Source organism: Stigmatopora nigra, chromosome 22 (assembly GCF_051989575.1).
Source record: "Stigmatopora nigra isolate UIUO_SnigA chromosome 22, RoL_Snig_1.1, whole genome shotgun sequence".
Classification (NCBI taxonomy): Eukaryota; Metazoa; Chordata; class Actinopteri; order Syngnathiformes; family Syngnathidae; genus Stigmatopora; species Stigmatopora nigra.
Genome location: NC_135529.1, coordinates 5,063,485 through 5,091,141, shown reverse-complemented (window position 1 = coordinate 5,091,141; position 27,657 = coordinate 5,063,485). Strand labels below are relative to the sequence as shown.

Sequence of the window (27,657 nt, the reverse complement as noted above, 5' to 3'; positions counted from 1 at the left end):
AGGCTGAGAGGGTCTGTGCTGAAAAAGCAGCAGAGAGAGGGTGTGCGCCTGTTTGTGGAGGGAGGTGGGGTGCACGGTGAGAATTCATGCTGTGTTAGCATCCCCTCAGCAACTCCATCAATACTGCATACAGCTAAGAAACTGGCAAAGGTCTTTTGTGCTGCATTTGCAGGCTGGGCCAGCGAAGGAAAGCAACTCCCACGACCGGTCGGCTCAGACCGCTGCTGTTGCTGCTGGAGGGGCCACACGGCACACACGCCTGCACCCCCGCGCTGGCTCACACACACCAACTCCACAGCCTGTGCTGCATCAAAAGGGAACGAGGAGGGACAAACGAACTGGGCTGGAATGCTCCCAAGTGGAGGAGAAGGAGTCCCGCAGAGGAACTGGTGCAAATATGTTAGAGTGCACTGCACCGGACATCTCCATGCACCTGCTCCATGACCGCAGCTCCCTTTGGTAAGACCCTCGACACTTTTTCTTTTTAAAATACATCATTTGTTTTATCATTGGGATGCCAACAAGGCAATTAGGCTTGGGAGAGGGGTTGAGTCAGAGAGCAATGGCATACTTTGGAGACACTAACTCATCATTCTGGAGAACTTTTGGTTTGCTGCTGGAGTGCGTTGGGGTAAATTATGCTGCATGGTGGCTTAAAATGTCCCATTTTACTTTTCCATTGCGTCACAGAGTTTATCAGTTGAAGTTATATTAGGCAGCTCAGCAGAATCAAGATGTATAGAGTGGGAAACATACTGTATCATGAAATGTGAAATTTGCAGCATGTGCTTCGCATAGACCTCAATGTAAATGATGGATAAATCCTTCACTTGTCTTGAGACTTAATAGCCAATACGCCAGTTTCACTGAAGGGCAGAGGCATTTAATTTCTTTCATCACGTATCTTGACTTTGCTCTTTGGTGTGAGCAGGGATTGCTCAATCTTGTGTTCTTCTGCAATACAACTTTGTAACTTTCACCTTATAATGCTTCATGACTTTTAAACTTCTAACGGAACTCAATCTTTAATTGAAGCTGCTGTTAGGTGGTTAAGAGAGGTATCATGACACATACTGGAGGATTTTTTTAATGGAAATTAAAGTTTGATATTAGATGATTTTCTAGATGTCAAGACTTTCAAGAAACATGTTTTGGAAATAGTTGTAACACTGTTTGAAGCTGACATTTTACAAGTCGACTGTTAGTACTGAATAGTTGTTTTTTTTTATTCTGTTTTTACAAAGTCCTGGCCTGCACTAATTATGAATTTTTTTTGTCCGTGTAGCCAAAAATCAGTAGGTTACCGTATTTACTCCCATATAAGCTGCCCCACGTACAAGACGCATCCCCCTGATTCACAATTTTCCCATCTATATTAATGGTTTTAATAGGGAGTACAAATATGTTACTTTGAAGGGAAAATCACATACAAGCCACACTCTTGATTCAGTCATCATTTTTTTGTTACAAATACGGCTTATATGCGAGAAAATAAGGTACATGAACTAAAGTTGCTACCGTGTTGCTCCCAGTTTGAAAAGACCATGTCATGTAACAATATTGGTGCTATTGTTCTTATTAAAAACTCGTCTTTACCTTTATTTTTGATTTCACTAATGCTTCTCTATTCCTGAAAGATGGAGAGATGATTTGAGACCTTCACTAAAACTCAGATGACCTGTGTGTGAGAGGGCACTTTTGCTCAACAGGTCGTTTAGGCAATCGGGGATGATTTCAGCACCTTATCTCGTATTTAATGAGCCGGCAGGTGAGCAAAACTAGTCAGTTATTAAGTGGGTAGATGGCAAAGAGTGCTTTATCATGTATCAGTAAATCTGGGGCCAATATACCAGTCAAGCAAGTGGAACTGGCAAGCACGACCCACTCATTTAAATTAATTTACATTTACTTTTTAAAATGTCAGTTTGGAGGTCAAACTAGTTTATCTAGAATGGATGTAACGTAGTTTCGTTTCCTCCTGAAATTTGTTTACTGTAAAAAACGCAAATGCTGTAATCCTGTTAGAAATTATGGAGTTTCCATTCAGCTACTTGGTGCTCAACATTCCATTTTTTGGCCTCAGTTAGGATATGGATCGGCCGACCAATCTGCTAATTCTCTCCCGACATTCCTGTGCGCAGTCTTATGTTCGTAGGGAAATGAGTGAAATAGACAGCTTCTTTGCAGACTGGATTATTAGCATTTCTTGGGGAGGGACCCAACTAACAGTGAGCCGCTGCAATTTGCGTCATAGGTTGTGACGAACAAATCTGCTTAACCTATTTTATTGTGGAGCAAAATGTCTCAGAGTTGTTGGAAAAAACTTGTGTGTTTGTTATTCATTACAAGCAGCAACAAGTGCCAGATAAGGAATCAAAAATGGTAATTTGGTTTAAAAAGTCATTATATCCTCTTTTATGGTTTTAGAGCTTCAAAGTAGAAGTAGAGGCAGAGTTTAGGATAGTAACAGCAGTAATAATGATTTTTACTCTGGTTTTGTTCCGGCACTGTTACCATATTTTTTTACAATATGAGTTGGCCAATGCTGTAATTCAATTTTTTTTTTTATTTGTTTCAAAGTGGAAGGTCAAACATGATGTCAGGCATTTAAATCTTGTGCAATTTTAATCAGACTGTGTCCAATCTTGATGGACATTTACAGGGTCAATAGAAGCTCTGAAGAATGACAGCTTTTAATTTGACTGAGTATACCTATTAAATAAACACAATCATAAGTATCAACAATGTACGATATTTACTGCTAGAAAAGACAAGCCTATCTTCTAAAGTGTTGGCTTAATTAATATAAAATGTCTGCAGTAATAAAATAAAAAAAGCATCTATCACAAGTGTATAAGTTTGTAAAGTTGATTTCCGGTCTCAACCGCTTAGAAGCGGGTCACAGTGGGGTTCTTTCCATTCCTCATTTGGGAACTTTCCTGCGTACGCATCCTTTCAACTCTGCACACTTTTTTCCTTTCCAAGAAGTTCAAGGACATTAAGATGTGCTCAGAATAGCAAGCAGCTCTTTTGCGTTTTCGTCCGAAAAAAAGATAACTCACTAATGGACGTCCGCGTGTCCTACGTTACAATGTGCATATTTAAAGCAGTTTGACCCCGGTGGGGAGTCACTGTAAGCAAGCGAGGCTCAAATACCAGAGCCGCTAGAGATGTAAGTGCAATGTGGCAACAAAACAAGGGAGAGGGAGATTTTGAAACTGGAGGGGCCCCCGCTGCCCCCGAATGTTCACTGGGCCAAGCAAGTTAATAGGTGGCGGACTGTAGTTAATATTTAATCGTTATCCCTATGCAACTTGCATGAATAAAGATTAACAATGTGTGGCTGGCCTAATGTTGGCAATTAGTGGAATTGCTTCCTTTTTTACAAGGTTGATCATGATTTAAATCAATGTATATTTTGAGGTAAGACACAATGTCCCAACTTAATTGAAAATGGTTATGTAATACGTAGTTGATTTTAAATAATGATAATGTCAGCTCTGCATGCCATTGACGTGATTTTCTCTTGTGTTCCTCCAGGTAATGTGGAGAGATTAATCTGTACAATGTCCATTGTGGACTGGCAGGTTCTTATACTTCCACTTTTTGGACATTGCGACATCCGAAGATCCAGAGGGCTGAGTATCTGAGCCAAACTCGCCTCCCCCCTTCTCTCTCCCCTTCCCTCCCTCTCCCTCAGTACCGGTTAATCCTGAGCCCACCATGGGAGGATGTTTCTCCAAACCCAAATCAGGTGACCATTCATCTTTGTCTTTTGTAGGATCATTAAAATACAAAACACTATTCAACACTCAAGTGTCCCTTTAAAAATGTATATTAAACCATTGGTGTAGGGTTTGATACAAATTAGACATCAGTTCCATATGCAGGAAATGAGTTTATTATCATCTGATTTATTTTTATTTTTTAATTATTGCTTATTGTAATTTTTACTCCTTATGTAGTGAAGCTATTTGTTTTAGCAGCAGACATTTTAGGTGAATGAAAATTGGTGATTTTCAATTTGGGATTAGTCATGTACTCTTTATTTTTTAATTTTTTAAATATGCTAAATATTTGCATCATAGAAGAAGCCAGAGTATGTTGCATAATTTTTAAGGATACCACCTGACATCCATATGGAGTTATGGGCACCCTTTTATGTTCAACCCACTCTGCTGTGTAGTGTTTTACGGAGGAGGAATGTTAATGCTATTGTGGCATCTTACTCAAGAGGATTACATATACATGGATATGAAAATGTGACAATGTGTGTGTGTGTGTGTTTAGCTGTGTATGTATATATGTGGCATGCTTAGTAGATGAGGCAATGCAGGCCATGTGCATTTAACATCACGTAGGCGGACATAAAATTGAACGCTAAAAAGTCTTTGGTCTTAACAAAAGAGTGCAGGAATAAACAACCTGAGTTTAATCCCAAGAATAATATACATTAAGTACTGTGCTAAATTCACCCTCTTTTGGAAGCGTAAAGATAAATGCTTGTGTGTTGATGTCTTGACATGCTGGGGCGTTAGGACACTGGCAAGCATTTTTCTAGTTGTCGCCCGCCAATCGGCCACATGCTTACAGTTTTCCATTAGTTTTAATTAAGATTTACACAGCAGGAGAAAATTCCAAGCAGATTACTTTGCAAGATGTGGAGAATCAGCATTTTTTTTTCTCCAGTCGAACAGTTACACCCTTACGCGGCTCAAACAACAAACAAAAAAAAACAACATAACAACTATACTCTCATGGTCAGTAAGCCTAACCTGTTGCACATTAGATGACGTTAAAAACCTGTTGATCATGTAAATTCAAAAAGTAAATTAATCTGTCCTATTTCAAAAATTATTTAAATGACTTGTGACAATTATTATGATAATCAACGAAAAAAGGAAAGGAAACAAGTCTTTCTTTCCTAAAGTATCATGAAGGAATTCATTATGACAGTTACCCAAAAGAAAAGAAAATAAATGAGTCAAAGTTGCCCTTTAAATGAGTCCATTCACCTTTTTCCTGCTTTCATTTGTTCCGCTTGTGGACCTGTCAGTCTTCATTTACGTTTGGACGGCCCCCCTTGCTCCCGTAAAAGACAAATAATAATAATTATAATAGTGCGATACAGTGTTAACTACTACTTGTGTGTCAAAGGGTATCCAATGACTGTACTTTCTAAAATGTCTCAATCTGTTTTATTCAGTTGATGTCAAAGTGGAACTCTCTCTCCTGGAAAAAGAAAACGAGGTGGACGGCCTTTCGCCTAACGGGAAGGCCAGTCCCTTTGCAGACTGCAGACCCAACGGGGCACTGGGACACAGCTCCGACGACGACTCCACCTTGCTCCACGTTTACCACAAATCCCGCGACTTTGTGGAAGCCTCCGTATGTCATGTCAAGGATCTGGAAAACGGACAGTGAGCGAAGCAAATATCACGTCACGGGTGGCGGCTAAACGACGACATTACACCGAGGTCAGCGTGCAAATGTTCTTTTCCAGGATGCGAGAGGTCGACTTGGGAAGCGGCAGGGCGTTGCTGATTAAACAACATGGCGAATTCTCAGCAATGGGGCACAAGTGTCCGCATTACGGCGCACCGCTGGTCAAAGGTGAAGATGAATCGATGTTGTGCCGCTGGGAGGAATAGACAAGATCTCGTATGAATAAGCTTCATATGAAAAAAGTGTCGTGTGGTTAAAGGTGTACTGTCAAAGGGACACGTGCGCTGTCCGTGGCACGGCGCGTGTTTCAACATCGCAACGGGCGACATTGAAGAGTTCCCCGGCTTGGACAGCCTGCCGACCTTCCAGGTGACCTTCCCAGCCGGAACCCTCTCTTAACACATTCCACGCCGCCTCTTTGGAGTATTTGCGTTGACGAGGCTTACGCTTTTTTGCAACAGGTCAGAGTTGAAAAAGACAAGGTCATCATTCGAGCAAACAAGCAGGTAATGCCGAATACAAAAAGGAGCGGGAACTCGGGCCTTGAAATGCTTTCAAACTTTTTTAGGCTCTTCAGACGCAGAAGCGGTCAAAAGCCATGGCCAGATGTTCTGCTGTCATCAACTCCAGCACAGGCTTCACTCACGTTTTAATTATCGGATCAGGTAAGCCTAGCGGGCTCATTTCTCAAGCTCTGCCGTATTTACAGATTAGAAGGACTTTTCTTGCCATGGTTAGTCTTGTTTTTAGAGAAAGTGACAAAGTAAAAGCAGAACCGCTTCCTGAACTGAGGTCTCATGAGATGCTCCGATTTCTCGCTTGACGTCAGCTGTGAGGACGGCGGGCCAAACTCTGAAGCTCTGAGCAAATGTTGGAGGCGTATTTCGTATTTTTGTTTGCATTCCAAATTGTACGACCTCCTGGGTCTTCCCATGTAAGAGGTTACTATTTTGGCAATAGTCAGTCGGTTCAGTTATTCCAATTATTTGGGGGGCCAACATGCGACATAGACAGTAAAATTTAAGTGTCTGAATATGTTATATACGCTACCGCTAAGTGTCTATTTAGTTTGCTGGTTTCCTGTGTAAATGAGGAAACCAAAATCTGAAAAAAATAGTATTTATGTTACAAACAATAAAATGTTCATATCAAAATGAAAATTATGTAGTTCTTGACTGACAGGAACCTAAAACGAACAGTCAGTACAAGTAAACTAGTTACTAAAAAAGGCATGCATTGAATTGAGAGAGTTCAGTGGAGGTCATTTACATACGTGTTGGTCAACAATGTATGTGCAGGTCCAGCTGGTCTAGTGTGCGCGGAGACGCTGAGGCAAGAAGGTTTCACCGACCGCATCGTCATATGCACCATGGACAGACATCCTCCTTATGACAGGCCTAAACTGAGTAAGGTTTGTACACACACCCGGGCTATGCAAACAGAGTCGTAAACGGTATGAGCTGGCCAAAAACGGGACCTGAGCTCATGTAGAAATTGCACGGATGAATTTTGTTTTGGTTAGGAAATATAGTAGATACAATTAAATCATATAAATTTGTTGTTGTTGGACTTTCACATGATGGGAGAAAGATTTCTCCTTTTTATGTGATTGTATTGAGCACTAATGCACTAACCTCAGTCCCTAGACAGCACAGCGGAACAGCTGAGGTTGCGCTCCATGGACTTCCTGCACGACCACGACATTGAATTGCTCACAGAAAAAGAGGTAAGAGCTCGTTGTTACAGAATAGATCTTTCAAACAATGGTTTTCTGACAAATGTGTCTTCATTGATTGAGAAATTAGGATTCATTTACTACAAATAATATCTTTGTTCACCCGTCTTGGCAGAACTATTAAATGCTCTTCCACTAGATGACAAAGGGTACATTTAACCCAGTGGTGCTGAATCCTTCGATTACAATGCGCCAGTTGACCGCCAAGTTGATCCATTTAAACGAATTGTAGTGAAATTTTCTGAAATAGTCCATTAAGAGTTTAATAAGATACATTTCAATGTGGTGTTTCCTTCATTATTAGGAATAGGATATATTTTCACATGTATGTCATTTTAAAAGACCTTTGAAAGTAACAATCAAGTTAGTCACATTGCATTTTTCATTAAAAATGAAAATAATCCAAAGCTAAATTGGATATATAGTAAGCTTTATACTATATATTTACATTAGTGAAACTTGTGATCATGTCCACCATAGGTTGTGGCAATTGATGTGAAGTCACGCTCCGTCAGCTTTGAAGAAGGCTCCAGGATGGAATACAGGAAACTCTTTATTGCTACAGGAAACAAGTTAGGAACAAACAATCTGTCTGAAACTTTTTTTTTTCATTTGCTTCAAATGATCAAACACTTTCAATTTCCTCTTTCAAAGACCCAAACCTTTGAACTACAAGGGCGGGGATGTAAGGAATGTGTTTCACCTTCGGACGCCTGAGGACGCTAACAGCATTGCCAGGCTGGCCAACAACAAAAACGCAGTGATTGTGGGAACGTCTTTTGTCGGTAACAGGTTAAATTGAATCTCCGTGAACAGATGCCTTGTCTTGTCTTAGCACAATTGCACAATGTAACAGGGATGCTCTTTACAGTGCAAAGTAGTCAAATGTAGAACTTTTGGATGCAGGTGTTTTTTTTGTTGAAAAAAGATGGACTACATGTTGGTCATGTTCAAGCATATTTTGACCTTTTCTGTGCAGGTATGGAGGTGGCCGCTGCTCTGACAGACAAGGCTCACTCGGTCTCTATCATTGGGGTGGAGTCAGTCCCATTTAAAAAAGCCCTTGGTGAAAAAGTAGGGAAAGCCATAATGAAGGTATGTATACACACATGATGTATTCAAAATACTGCCTTTATTTTCTTAAACATATTTTTTGGGTTGTTTTCTTTGTAGCTCTTTGAAGCAAACCGGGTCAAGTTCTACATGCTGAATGAGGTGTCCGAGATGATTGGCCATCATGGACAGGTATTCACAAAGTGAGAGACACTATGACGATGCTCAGCCTTAGAAGATGTACCTTAAAACCGGAACGTTTTTCCTATATTGACAAGAATCCTCACTGAGTTGTTGTTTTTTCCTTAAAATTTTAAACACTAAATGTAAGTTTAATATTCATGGTTGAAGTAGAATTTTATGGATTTGAGCATAGAAATAACAAAAAGTGCTGGTGGAATTTTTGTTTTCGTTCTTGTCAGCTTAAAGAAGTGGTCCTCAAGAGTGGCAAAATCCTGCGAGCTGACGTCTGTGTTATTGGAGCGGGTGAGCAAATTCTCGTTACTTCTTGTAGGTTTACTAAATGACAAATTGCAAAGGAATTTTGGGGATTAAATGCACAAGTTGCGTATTAGCAACCTGAGAAGGGGAAACCTGGCAGCTGTATGATAACATGCTGCTCCTGCAGGATGTGTTCCTGCAACAAGCTTCTTGAAACAGAGCGGCATTCACTTGGACTCAAAGGGTTTCATCACTGTCAATAAGGTATTTTGTTACTCTCAACTGACTGCTTACATCCTACTGCAACATGCAGTGAATGGATACATTTATTTACACGCTACTATGGGGAAAAAAGGAAAAATTTAACGCAATGCGGTCCGCCTATCTGCCGCATCTACTTACCTGTGTGGCTCTCATTGAAAATTAGCATTGATTGGCCTTAACTCTCAAAGCAATTATAATCCATATATATAAATGCCTTCAGGAATATTTTTGGATTCTAAACTGCCAGTTTACCGAAGAAAAACAAAATCTTCTCTTCTCCGGGTTAGCCCTAGCATTGAAGGTGGGTTTTTTTAAGGTCACATATAATTTTTTTGGTTCCTGTCTCTGAGATGATGCAGACAAATATAGATGGGGTCTTCGCTGGGGGAGACGTGGTGACCTTTCCTTTCCCGCCGCGCAACAATAAGAAGGTTAACATCCCTCACTGGCAAATGGCTCACGTACACGGTAAGTGCCTCATGATTGTTTCATATTGGCTTAACAACCAGTTGATGTTTCAAGAAATTTTGACGGACTCAATGCAGGAAGAGTGGCAGCTCTCAGCATGGTGGGCAGAGTCACTGACATGAAAACAGTGCCTTACTTCTGGTCAGCCATGTTTGGAAAGACCATACGCTACGCAGGCATGTTAAACGTGCCAAATTGGAAAGGCTTTGGCGATAAGAAACGTGCTCATAATACTTTTGTCCAGGTTATGGAGACGGATTCGACGATGTCATCATTCAGGGCGATCTAGATGAACTGAGATACGTGGCATTTTACACCAGGCAAGTGCCATGTCAATCAGAAACGGGAAAGGTTCGAATGGTCGGATTGTTTCTTTGATTTTAACGAGTTCATTCACAGGGGCGAGGAGGTTGTTGCCGTGGCCAGCATGAACTATGATCCCATTGTGTCCCGAGTGGCTGAGGTCTTGGGATCCGGAAAGACGATTAAGAAACGGGATGTGGAGTAAGTGGCTATCTGAGACTTAAACCTGGTCGTGATTACAAATAGCTTTTATGCCGTTCTCACGCATTTTACATTAAGGGGAAACTTAAAAGAAACAAAAATGTGACTTTCATCATGGGCTTAATGACCTGATGTATTAAAACTAGTTACATAGGCCATTAATTGTTAACCCATTATAGGGCACTTAGTATTAAACTCAATGGCTGCCATGAATGTTACCGAAAGGGTTTGTATAGGCGTTGTCAATGGCGATAAATTGGCTATTTCATTTGTGCTTATGCATTATATATACAAAATACAGGAATGATTAATTATTTTATTTGTATTTAATTATAATGAATGAATAATTGTAATCAAAACCCGGCATGCGCATATGTAGGCATCATATTTTGATTCATCTAGGCTACTTTTGCGTACCACAATGAAATATCCACATAGGCCAGATCATTTGGATTTTTTAAATTGCAAAAAAAAAACAAAAAACTTTCACTTCCACTATAAAGGTTTAAATATTTTATATAATCCAGCTTAAGGAAATGTTGTACATGGATTTGTCCCATAATTACAAAGCATTCATATAATGGAGCATCTTCTTGGCAAGTGTGAACATGGCTATCATTTCCAGACTACATAGCATGTCTCTGCTTGGTATTTTTAGGACTGGAGATATTTCCTGGTTAATTGACAAGGGTTCCTAATAACATCGCATGTCCACGGCACATGCAGAGCGTGAGCGCACTAGAAATGTGAGTACAGACACTAAATGGTGCTGAGACAAAAGGCAGCTATCCCTTGTCTGAGGACTTTGAAGCCGAATCACGAGAGTGCCGATTCACAAGTACTTTGGTGAGCCAAACCGTCTTCTTTTAAACAAATGTGGATTCGGCTGCAAGATGTCATCTACATGTACAATGTGTTCATAGCTAGGTGTTTTGTATGAATGATATTATATAGAGCTATAATCCTGAATGCACTGTAACTAAAAAAGAACTTCTATTTGGGGTGATTTCTAAATAATGGAATTGGTGGGACTTTTATCCGCATGCTACTTTTTTTAATTTCCCGTATAGAACCTTCACTGGAACTTCATTGGGTGCACTTGTATAATCTGATGAGATCCAGCAAATATGATTAAATATTGTTGTGGATCTCATTTGACTATGCAAAATGGACCAAATGTTGTGGCTTGCAAGTGAAGCTTTAATTTGTATTGAACATTTGAAGATAAATAATGCCTCTTTTTGATGGCCGCCTTGCTAGGTTGCACAAAACACAACACAATTCCCTTGATTCTATATTAATGCTTGCAGATTGAAGTATTGTCTAAACACAATATAGATGATGACCATGATAATGATAATTTGCTTTAATACTAACTCAGGGAAGAAAGGTTTGTAGCCTCCAGGGGAACCCTGTACTTTTTCAAGAAAATAATGTTATGCTTTCATTTCCTTCCCCCTTTCACTTGTCCCATCCAAATGAATTAGAGACACTAATGTACAGTACGTCAGGGCAAATCGCAATTTATGAAAAAAATTAAAGTTCCTCCCGGGGTGGAGAAAGGGTGGGATTTTTATAACTTTGAAATAAAAGTCTTCTGCTTGACTGAATTTTTCATCACTTCAGTTGATGCACTGACTCAATATATACTTGCTGAGTCATCAAATCACAGAAAGAAAAATGTCAGGGGGAAAAAGGCTTTTTAATTAACCAGAAGAGGCAAAGTTCATCCACTGCTACAATTAATAATGTTTGGGGTTCGAACTAAATGCAGTAAAATGACACACGCAATCTAAACTGAGAAGGATTTTGAATAAAATGACAAATATATTGCCATGAATCTTAACCCTTAATATAATGACACTGAAATAATGAAAATTGAATATCCCAATCTCAGTATTTTTATTTGTGGCATATAAAATTCATTTGAAGAAAATAATTGTAAACTATTGATTTACACTTTATTGCTGCACCATTTCTACTCCAATATGAAAGTCTCAAAATATATGCAAATTTAATAAGATAAAGTGTTGACCAAATGCAGGGCTGCACAATGGTATATAGTAAGTAACATAGCACCTGTCTAGTACAGTCAGTACATGAGAAAATACAAAAATACTGCCCTTGAATTGGAGATTGTTCAATTTCGGAGCATAAAAACTTGTTTTGTTTACAATCAAAGCTAAAAATTGCAGGAGTGTTGTTGGTATGAAAACAGTAAGTATGAGGGATGGTACAATGAACTTTGAAAACAAACATCATAACAGTAATGCAACAAAAAGCCTGCAATAAACATAAAAAATTCACTGTAAAAACAAATGCATTCACATTTTTTTCCTTTCAGGAAAGGGCTAAAAACAATCTCTTGGTTATATATTATACACCAAAGGCACTTTCTAATATCTAAAACACTGCAAAATTCTGGGCCACGTCGTTTTCTAAATGATTGTCGGCGTATTTAAAAACGTCCCATTGTTGCATAATAGACTACAGTGCATCTTTTGTCCAATCACTGGCCTTTCAGTACTAATCGCACGTGTTAAGTCCATCCATCTTACCAAGGGTCAAAGATCATATTCTCCTGCACATTCCTGGAGGTACCATTCATACAATTTACCCTGTAAAGTGAATTGAAATAGAATGATTTAGATTGACAACTCTTAAAATGAATACCTGTAAAACTAATGTTTTATACAGGTGATCATTTTATCAGGTAAATGTCACTGTTAAGCATTAATGGAAAGATTCTCACCTTTTTGGTTTTGACAATATCGAAGATATAGTCATTGTATTCTGTCATGGTTCTCTTCTCTTTCTTTGTTAAAGTCTTGTATCACCGACTAAAGAATGAGCAGACTTAGAATTACATACTAATTTACAATAATAATATCATGTAGGTAGTTTTTCAGTTCTTTCATCCAAGTCATTTTACAGGAAACTCAAACATTCTTGAAAACTTTTCTAAAACATTACCTATGAAAATTATGTAATATTAGAGTGCGACACCATGCCATATTTTCTAGTGAAGACTTACCCTGAAAAATATTTGGCTAGAAAAAGAAGAAGGTAGCAAAAGGCTCCAAAAAACATTATGAAGACAACTTGTCCATCTTCTGGTATCCACTCCCATAAGTACATCACTATTCCCTGTGAGGTGGATTATACAGCAAAAGAGAAATATAGATGTAAAAAGTTGCAATGGCAGCAAATGCAATGCACACTTCATTTGTGGCTAGTCAGTGATGTTCTCAGATTTATATTCTATTGTTGGCCACTTCAAAAATGAATGTGGAGAGAATATGAGGTCGAGGACTCACAGTGCAGACAAACAGGGTTTGCGCCGCCCCTTCTCCCATCAGCTCACTCAACTGCTCTTTGGAGAAGGTGCTTACGATAAAACTAAGGAAGAAGAGAAGGGGAAGGACGACTCCCGCCGCGCCGCATACAAACGAGTTCAGTCGAATGCTTTTGTTGAAAGTGGCATCGGTCCTGGAGGCGCACAAAAATATGGGCGCAAATGTTCATTTAATTAAACTGGCACTCAGAGAGCAGACTTCCGCCTAAGCCACCAAATTCAAAGCATCGCTATTTCCGCTATTTCTTTATATGGCCTTTATGTCCGTTAATCGTACCTTTATTTATTCTTCAATTAGAACTGCTTTTGTATGTTTAAACTACAGGCGGGGGGTGTAAATAATATTTAATGTCACAAAATGATAATAATAGGCGTTGTTTTACCTATCTTGTTGTAGTCTATTGCTGATGGTGGAACAAATTAAATCACAGTCTTTTTCCAACTGGTCCAAAGTCCTTTGGACAGCTTGGTTGATGGTCTTTTCGATGGTCTGACACACGCCATCAATCTGGTTCACGCAACGGCTTGGCTGAGTGAGACAACCAAAAAAGGCGAATGCTACAATTTAGTTTTTATTCACGCATGATTGAAGAACAAAAGCTGAACATGGTCATTAAAATGGGGTTGTCTAGATTTAAGAGGAAATGGGATCTTGGTGGTTGTAAATCAGCAAGTGGTGAGACTTCATGGTCACACAGACAAAGACATAGCTGATGAGTAGCTCAGGTTTACAACCCCTCGTGTGCTAACCTTATTGCAAAATATGAATCATCTTATTCCAGATAGCAGCGGTCAACAGGAAATAGATGACATTCAAGGATAATCAATAGCGGTCAAATCTCAAGGACAGTAAGACCTGAAGTCTCAGACCAGATCACAGCTAAGATAGTACGTACCAAAGCAAAACCTTTTATAGGGCAATAAAACATGAGCTTTTACGACTAATCGTCCCAGGTTTTCAAAAAGGTTATTTCGTATACATAGATAAACAAGGATTTATAGTATAAAAAAAATTATATAATTAAGACACATCAATTTACAATTTTTAGCACAAACCTTCTGTGGGTTCGGGATATATATTGTCGGCATTTCAAAACCACATTTGTTGAGGCCAGGGCGGCGGCACAATTCCTGGACAATCTGCATCATCACTCTCTTTAAAAAAAAAAAATTAAAATTAAAAAAGAAATGGATTTTTCTAGGCTGTTTTTCGTTTATCGTCTGACTGAAAAATGTCAAGCTATACCTGTCGGTCTATTTCCCTGCCGGCTTCGTCAGCCTTGCTGAGGTAGAACAGTAGCTTATCTCCGCATTTCTCACTCAGATTCTCCACAATGTTGAGAGTGCGCTTGCAAAGGGCCTGACCCATCGGGTCAAAAAATACAAAAATCAGATCGGACTGTTCGCCTGCACACATATGAAAGAAGAATAGCAAAAAAGAGTATCTGCCACGTGTCACCATAGACATTTAATAACCACTTATTAGAGACTTACCCAACCACGTGATGGCGCTGTTGACATTAAAAGGGTAAATCATGTCCCCGTCGACCAGGCCGGGTGTGTCCACAAACGTCACAAGGCTGAATTTCTTTTGTTGGGAGGTAGAGATCTCTGCGCTCAGGTAGTCCATAACACCTAGAATGTTGGATAAATTAAAAGTAGTGTATACATGGTACGCACTGGCAGATAACTCCATGGTTGCCACTGACGACGCTAGACGTCCAATCCATTTTAACTGGGAGAGGCAAGTCCTCCCAGTTTAAATGAATTGGACATTTATCATTGTCAATGGCAGGCAATGAGTTAAGTAGATTGTTGTTGACGGTTAGAATGCAGTGTGCATTTCTGTAACGCATTATTTTTCTTTATTATATTTTTAATACTATTTTTCATTGTTCTTAATTCCACAAAAAAGGCACTAAAGAGTTAAACTCCATAAAATAAAAAAGACGAGAAAAGTAATAATGCATTGTAACTTCCTAGAGCTGCGACTGATTGAGCCTCGCCCCTGCCTGATGCCCGTAGTTAGCCGAAATAATCGCCAGCACCCCCCGCAACCCTTGTGAGGACAAGCGGTTTAGAAAATGAATGAATTGACTTTCTGGAGGTTACAAATGGGCAAGAGACAATTTCAACCCACCATATAAGTGAATCTGCTTAGTCAGTTTTTGGCCATCCCCTCTGTAGAGAAGTCTGTTGTCATGGTTACACACAACAGCTCTTCAACTGGCAGCTTTAGCGTAGGGCGTGGGACATAAAGCTAGCCAGTGAAGAACGACTGTGAGGCAACGCAATGTGAGATTTCAATACTCCCACTAGAACAGGAGCACTATTGAGACATGCTCACTACACACACACACACACACACACACACACACACACATACATACACACACACACACCACTATTGGCACCCTCCCTCTCCACACGCACAAGGAACGAAGCAGGTGTTAAGCGGCAACACAAATCACATCCTTGTGCAGAGATGTTTGCTCTTGCACATTAGCATTCCTTTATGTTGATCACGTCAGCATGACCACCCCATCAATACGCTCGCCACGCATCGTGGACGCAAAAAGGCGTATTCTGCATGCGGCATGTTGTCTTATCATGTCACGTATGACCTGATAAGACAATTACCATTCTCTATCCGTACTAAAAAAAATGTAAAAAAAACTCGCCTGTGTGGAGCCCTTAAGGAAAAAGCACAAAATCAGCAACAAGCGCTACTTTCAAGTTCTCCCATAATTGTGTGAAGCTGTAAAATTGCCGAGAAAACTACTTTTTCCACTCGACAGCTCCCACAAGATACAATTGGTGTAAAAAAGTGCCATTAGACTCTTCCCCTAAAATGATATGAAACTTCCTATTGAAAGAATAGCCCAAATAAAATCATCAGCATCTTCTCCCATAAGCGCCTATACTGCATTTCTGATGAGTCATCCACTGTTGCCGTGCAGAGTAAACATATGGCGTCTATAGCGTGATGCCGAGCGGCAGCCTTGAAGATGGCATAAAGAGCAGGCTTGTATTCCAGAGCGACACTGTCGGCGTGGCCGACTCCTATGCGTCGTTTCTCAGCAGCCCGTCCACGCCGCCCCGTTTCTCTCCCTATACTGACTGCCACTACCCAGCGAAGCGTCAATTCCACTGCACAGGCACACGTCACTTGCCCCCTCCTTCCTCAACCGTCCCCACCCATGCATCCCAACCTCGTCACGCCCTGACACGATCGCCTCGCCATCCCTCGGACGCACGGAGAACAATCGTGGTCTATCGATAGCGCGACTTCCGTGCAGTGAGACGACAGCCGGGCTTACCTTTGAACTCGAGGAGTGGTCGAAAATGCGGGTAGAGATGTAACGTGGCATTCCCCTGGGTAAAAGAAAAAGAAAAGAGCCAGAGAATTGATCCCGAGTTGTGTTCTGAGCAGTCAGCCTTTGCTGCTGCGAGTGCTTGTACTACTAATTAACCCGTTTTCATCTTCAAAACCGCAGAAGGAAGACGCAGGCAGCGGGAGCAGGTGCCCGCTGACCTACTTTAGACTTTCATATCGTATATAATTAGCGGTCATATTGAGAATTCAAGTCGTGGCGTAGGACCGCAATGCTTAAATGTCCAAATAAAGGCAACCAATCGTTTGAAACAGAAGCGAAGATGATTTCAAATAAGTTTTGGAGTAACAAAAATTGCAGTTGCTCCATTTGCTTGCAAGAAGAGAACTAGTGCCGCTCGCTATCATTTCTATGGCAACCCCAGGTTGCCTGATTTAGAGGTCTATAAACGTAGCCATTTTTGTTGCATTGCTGTTTTTATCAGTGCTGAAAAAAGCGAGCAGTAGACTGCAAACTTTGCAGCATGCCAATACACTTTAACTTTTTACATTAAGTAACGCCTAAAAACACCCTTTTCCAATTGTATTTTTTGGACTATAAATCGGTCTGGAAAGAAAAAAAATGACATGGATGTTGAACTATATAATCATTTGCCTTATAATGGAACTAAACATGCAATCAAATCTAACGCCCAGACCTTATATTTCCCTTTGGGGGCAACTTAAAATGATGTGGGCGATTGGCGAGGGGAAGAAAGTCTACTCTCAAGCAACTTATACTTGGACACAGGCAAGGTTGATACTGCAAACAACATTTGCGGGCGGTACAGACCAATGGGATCCGTCTCTCCCTCCCAGCGTGCATTGCAGCACTCTGAAGGTAAATGACGTTCATGTTTTGTGCTAATTACATCATTTGCAGTTGTTTCATTACATGCTACTTAATTTTTTCTTATGCAATCATATCCTGTGCATGAGTGAACCCTTGTTTGTTGTTTGTGAATGTGAATTATGTGGATTATTGTGACACAATCTGATAATGCATGTTAACTCTACACATAAGGTTTTGCTCATTTATTTATCATGTCAAGATTTGCTAATTGTTACCATTTATTTATATTATGAACTCAAACCTATGAACAATGAGATGAGTTCAATTTATTTGACATATACCAACCGAAAGGGTCACTGTGTATAAGCATGTCCAACAAAGACACAGATTTGCCTGGCATACGCATTTAAAATGCTTCAACAAAACAAAACAAGGGTTTTCATCACCAACTTGCAGAAAAGAAATATAAATTAAAAAAAAAACACTCAGGTGAAAGCATCCCTTCAAACTTCAGTCAGTGTTGCTTAGATGCCTTACCGTCAATGATTCTCTTTTGCGCCCACTTGTGATGAATGTAAAGCCTTGCGTCTCGATGGCAACGCCCGTTTTTTGGATGTGCTCTTCTACATACCTGAAAAAGACAGCATTTGAATACACGTAATGCTCTGGAAAACAAAATGCTTTGCATTTACCTTGCTAAGATTTTGGAGCAATGTACAGAAGTTATCTTACATGTTGAATTGTTATTAACATTTTAGAGATTTTTTTGTCGCTGTCTGCACTTTCAAAATGAAATAATTTTTTGCACAGCCATTTTTTCCAACATTCACATGGACCTGAGTCATGCCAAATTCCATTTTCTGCAGAGGGACTCAATTTCCTTTCAGACGAACACAAACCATCTGGTAATGATGTCGCAGGGTCGCGAATGCAAGAATGTTCTTCACTTACCAGTTGATGAAGGAGCTTTTTCCTGCAGAGTGGTTCCCCATGATCATCACAATGATCTTCTTTCTGGGGGGCAGTAGACGCACCCCTAGGCTCTTGGCTATCCTGACTAGACCTGGAACATACATTTGCAAACATATAACAATCATCAGGATTATTAAACACGGTCTGAAGCCTCCCACTTACAAAATGAGATACATTTATCAAGGGGTTGGGTTTTACTGTACTCTAAAGTTATTTCTCGTTGGATTTTAATTAATTAAAAGTGGAAAATGTAAAAAGCAATGACACTCAAACATCAACTTTAGAATCGGTGGTGGATATATGTAATTTTATGCAGCTTTTTATTTATTTATTTATTTCATGATAAAATTGCTGGAATTATTATTATTATTTTTTTAATGAACTTGTCTTTCACAAGTGCAGTGACAGCTGCTGAAGACGATCAGTGTCCAAATGTCAAATGACGCACGCCTGCATCACGGCAAAGATATGAAACTACATTTTCATGACATCAATGCATATAGTACAGCATCATCGCCCCACTTAATAACCACGGTACAACCTAAAAAATAATAATAATACAATTTAACGACTACACCTGTGCATATTTACGCAAAGACAAAGTTAGCTTCAAAGTGACGAACGGTCAAATCAGCTTTGATGATTTACCATTTTCGCTGTCAGCATATAAATTGTGGCATTCTTTCAGTATCCTCTCACTCGGTGACGTGAAGGCGGACTCCAATGGGTTGGCCACCGAGCGAGGCTTTCTGGCCGCCATGACGAACCGGCTCACGCTCGCACGCACGGCTCGACTCCGCCCAGCCAATCGGAACCGGGGAAGACTTTCACAGTTGCACCGGCTCAACTCCGCCCAGCCAGCCCAAAGCGGGGAAGACGTTCACTGTTGCACCGCCTCGACATTCCGTCGGGGAAAGCGCGCCTACTGTCGTCTGAAGTTCTCATTACATCTACAAAAGATAGTAAACTAAATTCTGTCAAGGTGAGATACGACTACACAGCACTGTTGTTCAAACTACGGCTGCTCGACTTATATTGGCCTGCAGCAAACTGTACAAGTTCATTAATTTTCCAGACTGCTTATTTTCAAGGGGCCTCAGGGGTGCTGGAGCCTGTCCCAACCAGAGGGGGCCAATAGGCTTGGGGCACCCTGAATCTAAGGCCAGCCAATCCAATCAGCCTTCCGTGCATGTTTTTGGAATGTGGGGAGTTTACACAGATGGACATGACCTGGATTTGAACCCAGGATGCTAGAGCTGTGAGGCCGATGCACTAACCACTCACGCCAACATGAAAAGCTGCAAAACAAAGTTACTGGAAAGGGAGCACACAAAACATTTATATGAGATTTCTTCAAATGTCTTGTGATTCTCAGTTGTTGTTTTTTAGTACAAAACATTAAAAGACAATTGTGAGCGTTTTGATATTTACGGGCAGAATATTCTCAAATCTCGAGTAGATACCCGGTTTTGTCTCCTGACAGGCCTCAGGGTCCGTTTTCAAACAAAGTAATCATATGACAGAAGTAGACACAAAATAAATTCTAAATTCTTAGAAGACTGAATGTTTGTTTATTTAGTTCTTACTTGCTTTTTTTTCCTCATTTCAATACAATTAATTTGACCCTGCTGGTAGATTTTACTCAAAATCTGGAGTGGGTTTTAACATATAACCTCCCAAAGGATTATGGGGATTATTGAGAAACACGACTGCCTTGCAAAAACTTGGCTAATAATGTCCAGATGGTATTTTACAAATGTTCCAATGAATTGATTCATTACTTTTTTGGTCTTTTCATTATAGCACTTGTGGAGAATTCTTTAGGTGCTCAAACGACTGATTTTTAAAGAAAATTTGCAGTCTGGACCTTCCCAGTTTACTCCACCGATGAAACTGCATTATTTTCTGCACTATGACAATCAGTAGATTCTTCATTTTATGTTTTATTCTGGACAAAAAACAACATCATTGGCATGCAATTGCTTTGTTTTTCTTACGAATTATCTGCAGGACAGAATGCATAGTGTTCCTTCATAGTTAAAAAAAATGTATAACTTTTGGGGTGTTTTGAATCTAGGTCAGAAATCACAAGCGCCAAGAATGCAACTTGAGGGGATACCGGACCACTCCCCCCCTCATGGGAGCAGGGATCATATGCTACACTTTGCTGCAGAATTCCGTTATGCAAGACTTTCATTCGAGGTGCTACATTCATTTTCAACGCTTAATTCAAAAACAAAAGATTGTGATACATAACAATACTTTATCATGGAGATCAGCGAAGAAGCACCTGTGGAATCAAACAAAAGGGTAAGTCAAACATTCCAATGTACTGCAATTGCCAAAATGATCGACACTGTGGATAGTTTTTTTAAACTAATGAAATGAAATTAGCTTCAAGGTGTGATACTATGCATCATACCATTATGTTTATTCATCTTTTTTTCCCATCACTAATCAATTTATCATCTTGAAATGTCTTGGAATTGTTGGGGTGCACACAATTATCCTCAGAAATAGGAGTGTTTTAATATTTTTTAAATATTTTTTTTGCATTTAAAATATAAAATAAAATAATGACAAATGTAAATTAACTATGGATCACATACGATAAATCTGGTTAAAAGTTATAGTATATTTAGACTTACTGAAACAAACTTTGCAGAACAAAGAGAAACTGTCCATTGCCTACAAAAAGTCAACAAAATCACAACAAAGATAGCTCTCCATTGAACTTGCTTCATATTTATCTTGAAGAATCTATGGTTGTGTTCTGCATAAAATGGCTGCATTGTGGACATTGTCATTTTAATTTGAAAATACTACTAAATATTGAGGCCTAAAACTTTAATAGCTGGTCAATATGCCCTACCGGAATGAATGAAAATAATGACTTTTAATAATAGCTTTTCAGTCAATGGCTGCTATGTTGACCAATTTAAATGATTTTCTACAATTCTGGAACAGTCGCATATTAACCAAAATAATTTAAATGGTTGGAATGACATGTATGCCTTGTTTTTTTCTTTTCTGAATTTTAAATCTACTTTTTCAATGGGATGATCCTACTGCCAGAACTGGAATAGCTGTGTAACTACAACTTCACTTGTCACTGAACTTTTATTCTATTAAGACTCACACAAGTGAGTGTGTAATTGTTCTATAAAAAAAAAGATCATTTTTGGTTTACTTTAACAATCATTTTGAGGAAATCCACCTGCCCCGCGTCCATATTTCATGGCCTCATGCGAGACATCTTCTTTAAGTGACAAGATATGTCAATTCTTCCCATGCTGCATTCGAGTTAGGCACGAGGACCCCGTGTCGTTCCAGTTTAAAACCTTTGCCCTCGTTAGAGTGGAGCTCAGTCTTCATGAGGAGGACGCTCGCTGCACAACAGACACTTTGGACACTACTAGATCAACGCAACGTGCCCAAAGATGTCGAAAGAAAATTGGGATAATGACTATGAATATACCCCTTTGTTAATTAAAGAACCCGAAGAGACAAAACGGGCTTTGAAGGTACGTTAAGTGTTTAGTTGAATTATGTCTGGGTGATTTGTTTAGGACCATGGGATTTGTTTTAAGAATAACCATACATTTTCCCATAGAGAAACTGTACTATTGAGAATTCAGTGTATTTTGAGATGTATTTTCCTTTCAAGTACATTTTATAGACTGTATTTTCCGGACTATAAGTCACACTTTTTAACAGTTTGGTTGGGCCTGCAAATAATACTCAAGAGCGACATATATATATGTACTTTTTTATTTGTGACCACCAACAACCTGTTGTTTTTTAGGCTATAGTTATCAGAAAAACTATTAGGTTAACAGGTTCTTGTTTTATATCTTGTTTTCTGTTTTACTATTGTTAAGTTAAACTGTTTTTTTTTGTTTCTGATGAAAAAACATTTTGCCTTTAGAATGCAACATATATTGTTTTGTATGTTATTATTATTATTATTATTTTTTTTACATTTCTGCGTTGTTTTTTTTTGGCAGGTTCCCAACAAAACCCTTCTTCTGGCTATGTTTTCCGCTTGTATTGGAGGGACCTTCCAGTATGGGTATAACGTCTCTGTAATTAACGCACCAACCAAAGTAATCATTTCTTCTTCTACGTTTTAAAATTGTGATCAAAACTGCTTCACAGTCAAATCTGGGCTCAGGCTTTATTGTCTGTCTGCATGTGTTTCCTTGTTTCTTTTCATCTTTTGTCTTTTTACATGTTTGCAGTATGTACAAAGTTTCATCAACCAAACTTGGACCGAGCGTTACCAAAGCGAAATTTCTCCTGGTGTTCTCACTTTAATGTGGTCTACTATCGTGGCCATTTTTACCCTTGGAGGATTTATAGGAGCGTCAGTTGGAGGAACACTTTCTATAAAGCTGGGAAGGTATTCTTAGGGCCTTTTTTCTTTTACATTTATTATCATGAATGTGTACCCTTAATTTGGTTTTAAGATGTGTAAACAATTCAGTCTTTACTAGTGTAACAATATTCACTTTTGATTGATTCATATTATATTTTCAACATTAAAAAACACATCTCCATTCAATTCTTTTTGTTGAATGAGTCATGTGATTGTCTTCTTAACATTGACAAAATAATGGCATTATAACTGTAAGTGACAATGCCATGTGAGCTTTTAATACAGGTTTTCTCTCTGTTGCTACAGGAAAGGGGCATTGATGGTTAATAATATTTTCGCCATAATTGCTGCCCTGATGATGGGTTTGAGTTACCCTACGGGATCATTTGAACTAATCATCCTCGGGCGTCTTCTCATTGGATTAAATTCGGGTAAATCCTTTCAATTATACCATAATTAAAATAGTATGTCATTTCTATGTGTTAATATTGTTTTGTTTGAATAGGAATTGGTCTTTGTGTTCAACCTTTGTACTTGGTGGAGATTGCTCCAACATCTATCCGTGGCCTCATGGGAATGGGAACCTCTGTTTTTGTTACGGGTGGAATTTTTACCGGACAAGTCATGGGTCTTAAGTAAAATATATATATTTTAATTTTCTGATAATTATTGCCACATTGTAATAGATTGGTGCCTTGGCATAAGACTATTCTTTTCAAGAAATCCTTTAAAATTGAAGTGAATGAGAATATCAATATAGTAATCATTTTCAGTTCAGAAAAAAAACTTTTGGTATTTGTAACTAATACACAGCGCTTCATATCATAGCATCTAAAGACATAAATAAATGATGCAATCAAATGCATCACATTTTTGGACTTATTGATCCAATTGATAGACGCACAATGCCTATCAACTGGAATCAATTGGAATCTGATGTGTTTAAGCTCGACGGGAATTGGACCCAATTTTCTGATTTGGCAACCTTGTTAACATACTTAATCGTACCAATAAATGCATCAATTGGCTCACTCTTATCTCATGGCACCACTCCACTGTATCTCTAAAGTAAGACTGCAAGAAGGATGTTGCTCTTACATCTTTCTGTGTTTCAAAAAAAGTGAACTTCTGGGTAAAGAAGAGTACTGGCCCTTCCTGCTTGCCACCACATGCATCCCAGCAGTCATGCAGCTTCTAATGCTACCCTGGTTTCCAGAGAGTCCACGTTTCCTGCTCATTGACAGAGGAGATTACGAGGGATGCAGAAAAGGTGAGGCTCATTTATACTTCCATTCCTGTGCATAGGAGTTAAAACAATAAATATGTTATGGTATAAGCCCTAAGGCAGCTCCACAGTCCGGCCGATTGCGATGGTGAGATGGAAGACATGGAGAAGGAGAAGAACAACCTGGACCAGGACGGACTCAAGGCCAAGAAGCCATGGGAGCTGCTGGCAGACCGAAGCATACGTTGGCAGCTTCTCACCATCGTGCTTCTCAATTCAGCTCAGCAGCTGAATGGGATCAATGCTGTACGTAATGTGATTTACGTTCCGCCACAGTGGACCTTGCGTCCGTTACTCCAAACCAGGGGGTATCAAAATCTGTTTTCTTTGCGACCCACATTAATGGCTTTGATGTGAGCAGGACCAGTATATTTTCATACATAAATAGATCACTCAATGGGCGCCATTGATGGTTCTAGACGTCCTATCCATTTTGACCGGGTTCTTCGTTCATTTGCCCTCCCCACTCAAAAAGACAACAACAATCCAGCATTTAATTTTATATGTACAGTATGAATGAGTTACAAAGTGAGCCATAAAACCCCCGCAGACCTTCATGTTTAGGTTTAGTGGTTTAAGTTTTACAATCTCTAAATGTTCACCTCATTCTGAAAATTAGAGCGCGGCTCTCGCAAACACTGTATTTGGCTAATACCTGAATTTGTCATTCTTATCTTTTTTTTTCTCTGCTGCAGATTTACTTCTATGCAGATTATGTGTTTGCACAAGCAGGAATTCCCAGTGAGAAAATACCCTATGCAACAGTTGGCACTGGTGCCTGCGAATGCATCACTGCTTTGACCTGTGTAAGTATTTTACTCTGCTAAATTCGATTTTTCCTGTCCAAGTGTATATACCTGTGTGCAGTTTCTTTATCGTCTTTACAGAATCACAAAAACATGCACATTAACTTCATTATTTTTCTCTGAGATATCAATCTAAGAGCAAATCTGAGTGGGACTGATTGTTTATTCAATCCATTGGCTTGCAACCGCTGTGTCACTTGATCAAAATTAGCTGTGATACAGTAGCTTCCAGCTTTCTACAGTTATAAATTAAGCAGCATAAAAAAAATCGACATGTGATTTTACGTCATGTCGTTGTGAAGGGTTACTATCCCAAAAGTATATCATCCAATCAGAATTCTTCATCTGTACAAGACCTGTTTATCTGGCTCATTTATTCTCAATCAAAAAAAACTTTGGGGGTGCTGGAGCCTATCCCAGCCAATTTTGGGCATCAGGTGGGGGGCACCCATGAGAAAACCCACGCAAACCCAGAAAAAACTTGAAAATTCCACCGAGGAAGGTCAGAACCCATTAGGGATTTAACCCTCGATCTGAGAACTGAGAGGCGGTCGTGCAAACCACTTTTCCACCGCGCCGCCTAAATAACGAAAAAAAGTTTTTCTCAATTGTATTCAAAATGGTAGAAGATGGCTCAGTAAAGGCTTTTGTTAACAATGCACATTTTGTTCACTTTATCTGGCTCATCTCCAAAGTCACATGTTACCAGTTGATTAGTTAAAGCGGGTTTTCAAAAAATGTACAAACAAATGTTTGTACAAGCACTAATACATGATGCCACAAAAACATACTTTTCATTCATTAGGAATATTCCTGTGCTTGATTAATTTAGCTTTTGACCTCGTATCATCTTCTGGTTACGTTTTTTTTCCCCTGAAAATGATGAATGAATAAAAGACAACAATGTGAAGTGAAGCCTTTTGCCCTTTCAGGGGTAGATGTCCCTAAAATGATTATCCACAGAAGGTCACGAGGCATCTTTTCCCGACTCTGTCTAATATCCAGCTTAATTGCAGTTAACGCGGTGAAATGGTGCATTATAAAACATTTTGAAGTAATATTTTAATATTCTTAAGTATTGATCTAAAGAAAATTCTTATGTTGAAAAGCTTCTTATGGTTTCTTCACTGAACAAACACAATGTGTTGTGCCCTAATTTTTCATTGCACATTAAGAAATCTGATTAGCATCCAATGACTCACATTTTACGAGTTTTTGTTGAAATAACTATATTGATATTTTTGTTTATTCATGAAGAAAACACTCAAGTCAACCGAACTATGGCTATTTAATCTAATTGAATTGCCAATCTTATGTATGGATATTTTCACATCACAAGTTTTTACTTTGCTGGAAAGTCATTGTTTTCGAGACATAAGGATTCCATTCGCATCAGCACTGACGTCACATATTTTCTGAGTAAAACGCATATCACCACAGTCCAGTAGGACGGAATAAAGGGGGGGTGGGGGGGGGGTTGAAATAAGCATGAAAGGTCAGATCAAGACCAAGAAAAAATCCTTTCATGTCCTGATTTGACTATTGTCATGTGTACCGTGTCTTGCAGGGTTTGCTGATTGAGCATCTGGGACGCAAAGTGCTGATTACCGGAGGATATACGCTCATGAGTATCTGCTGCATTTTGTTCACTCTAACTATCACTTTTCAGGTATTAAACACATCATACAAACTCATCACGGTAAATAAAATATCAGTACTATCTATATATGACTTACTGTCTTCTTTTATTTTTTGGCCCTCAGGATTACGGTCCAATTTTTCCTTACCTCAGCATGGCATGTGTTTTTGCTTTCATTCTGAGTTTTGGATTAGGGCCAGGTAATTTTATTTTTTATTTCCTCCCAGGTCATGTCTTCCATCAGAGACTGCTAATTACAATACATTAATTTTGGTGTCTTTGTTGACTTCTCCGAAGGTGGTGTGACTAATATTTTGACCATGGAGCTTTTTACACAAAATTCACGGCCTGCAGCCTACATGATTGCCGGTTCCATTAACTGGATTAGCTTCTTCTTGATAAGCATGATCTTCCCTTTTATTGTGGTAAGTGGCCAAAAAAGTCAACCTACATCAGGCATGCTGGTTACCTTTCAATTTTTTTTTGTAGGAATATAATTATGGTGCCACCAAGTTACATCTACAAATGTTATCAATGTTGAATGCTGATACTTAAAACCAGGAGTTCTTAATGTAGTTTTTTGTCGTTTATGTATTTATTTTTTCAAATTTCTGTAGGGCAATTATGTTTGACAGCTAAGTTGCCAAAATTAATCAATTGGTGCTTTAGTCTAATGCCAGCTATCTGTGCTTGTGGCATTTGTGGAAATGTGTAAAAGTGGTGTGTATTTGTATTGTGTTTCCACAGATTGGACTGGGGCAGTATTGTTTCCTGGTGTTCATGACCATCTGCACACTGGTGGCTCTTTATATCTTCTTTGTCATTCCTGAAACCAAAAACAAAAGTTTCCTGGAAATCCAGAATGAATTTAAAAGTGGGAAGAAAAAACCCGGCGCCGATGGCTCCGGTATGACGCTGTTGGCAACCTCAATGTGACATGTACAGTGTCTCCTGACTTTAAAGTAAAGAAGATTTTTTTTCTATTATTCATAGCCTTGTTTGAATTGTAATATAAAGTTCAACATTTGTTACTGAAATGTATTTTTCTGCTGTTTCAATAAATGCATTGAAATATTCTAATGAAGTTCTTGTTCTCAGCACTTGTCAGCAGAAATATAAAAAGAGCTTTGATTCATTTTTTTGGAC

General features: G+C 39.2%; 3 protein-coding genes across 4 annotated transcripts; 2 read left to right on the top strand and 1 right to left on the bottom strand.

The window, feature by feature from the left end:
- The first annotated feature begins 22 nt into the window (after positions 1–22).
- Positions 23–11,375, top strand: LOC144215561 (apoptosis-inducing factor 3-like). The gene is made up of 20 exons (XM_077744588.1): positions 23–459; positions 3,541–3,754; positions 5,207–5,420; positions 5,504–5,613; positions 5,705–5,814; positions 5,907–5,951; positions 6,014–6,110; positions 6,744–6,856; positions 7,085–7,171; positions 7,661–7,752; positions 7,835–7,965; positions 8,160–8,275; positions 8,354–8,425; positions 8,656–8,719; positions 8,862–8,938; positions 9,289–9,406; positions 9,484–9,582; positions 9,651–9,726; positions 9,806–9,910; positions 10,569–11,375. Exons 2-20 carry the CDS (start codon positions 3,724–3,726, stop codon positions 10,606–10,608), a joined length of 1,797 nt encoding a protein of 598 aa, XP_077600714.1. The 5' UTR covers positions 23–459; positions 3,541–3,723; the 3' UTR covers positions 10,609–11,375.
- A 420-nt stretch (positions 11,376–11,795) lies between these two features.
- On the bottom strand, positions 11,796–19,227 carry LOC144215794 (uncharacterized). Its single transcript, XM_077744936.1, has 12 exons — positions 19,052–19,227; positions 18,383–18,494; positions 17,969–18,062; positions 16,586–16,640; positions 14,760–14,900; positions 14,512–14,672; positions 14,322–14,420; positions 13,649–13,794; positions 13,228–13,399; positions 12,945–13,057; positions 12,663–12,750; positions 11,796–12,528 (listed from the first exon to the last, which is right to left on the bottom strand). The coding sequence occupies exons 1-11, from the start codon at positions 19,161–19,163 to the stop codon at positions 12,744–12,746; spliced, it is 1,212 nt and encodes a 403-aa protein (XP_077601062.1). The 5' UTR covers positions 19,164–19,227; the 3' UTR covers positions 11,796–12,528; positions 12,663–12,743.
- Positions 18,767–27,591, top strand: LOC144215793 (solute carrier family 2, facilitated glucose transporter member 11-like). Of its 2 annotated transcripts, XM_077744933.1 has the most exons (14): positions 18,767–19,385; positions 20,481–20,713; positions 21,712–21,927; positions 22,411–22,509; positions 22,645–22,805; positions 23,088–23,212; positions 23,287–23,416; positions 23,903–24,051; positions 24,119–24,312; positions 24,762–24,872; positions 26,440–26,541; positions 26,636–26,711; positions 26,809–26,936; positions 27,259–27,591. In XM_077744933.1, exons 3-14 carry the CDS (start codon positions 21,844–21,846, stop codon positions 27,445–27,447), a joined length of 1,548 nt encoding a protein of 515 aa, XP_077601059.1. In that variant the 5' UTR covers positions 18,767–19,385; positions 20,481–20,713; positions 21,712–21,843; the 3' UTR covers positions 27,448–27,591. The 2 variants fall into 2 exon arrangements, with proteins under 2 accessions (XP_077601059.1, XP_077601060.1); XM_077744934.1 differs by lacking the exon at positions 21,712–21,927.
- Positions 27,592–27,657: the final 66 nt, after the last annotated feature.

Bases quoted from the DNA above. Each gene is read 5' to 3' on its own strand.
- LOC144215561 (XM_077744588.1), top strand. From the start codon at position 3,724: ATGGGAGGATGTTTCTCCAAACCCAAATCAG. The intron at 5,614-5,704 runs GTGAAGATGAAT...GTGTGGTTAAAG, and splicing joins CGGCGCACCGCTGGTCAAAG to GTGTACTGTCAAAGGGACAC. The intron at 6,111-6,743 runs GTAAGCCTAGCG...ATGTATGTGCAG, and splicing joins CGTTTTAATTATCGGATCAG to GTCCAGCTGGTCTAGTGTGC.
- LOC144215794 (XM_077744936.1), bottom strand. From the start codon at position 19,163: ATGGCGGCCAGAAAGCCTCGCTCGGTGGCCAACCCATTGGAGTCCGCC. The intron at 18,063-18,382 runs GTAAGTGAAGAA...TGTCTTTTTCAG, and splicing joins AAAAGCTCCTTCATCAACTG to GTATGTAGAAGAGCACATCC. The intron at 13,058-13,227 runs GTGAGTCCTCGA...TCCACCTCACAG, and splicing joins AAACCCTGTTTGTCTGCACT to GGAATAGTGATGTACTTATG.
- LOC144215793 (XM_077744933.1), top strand. From the start codon at position 21,844: ATGTCGAAAGAAAATTGGGATAATGACTATGAATATACCCCTTTGTTA. The intron at 22,806-23,087 runs GTATTCTTAGGG...CTGTTGCTACAG, and splicing joins CTTTCTATAAAGCTGGGAAG to GAAAGGGGCATTGATGGTTA. The intron at 26,712-26,808 runs GTAATTTTATTT...ACTTCTCCGAAG, and splicing joins GAGTTTTGGATTAGGGCCAG to GTGGTGTGACTAATATTTTG.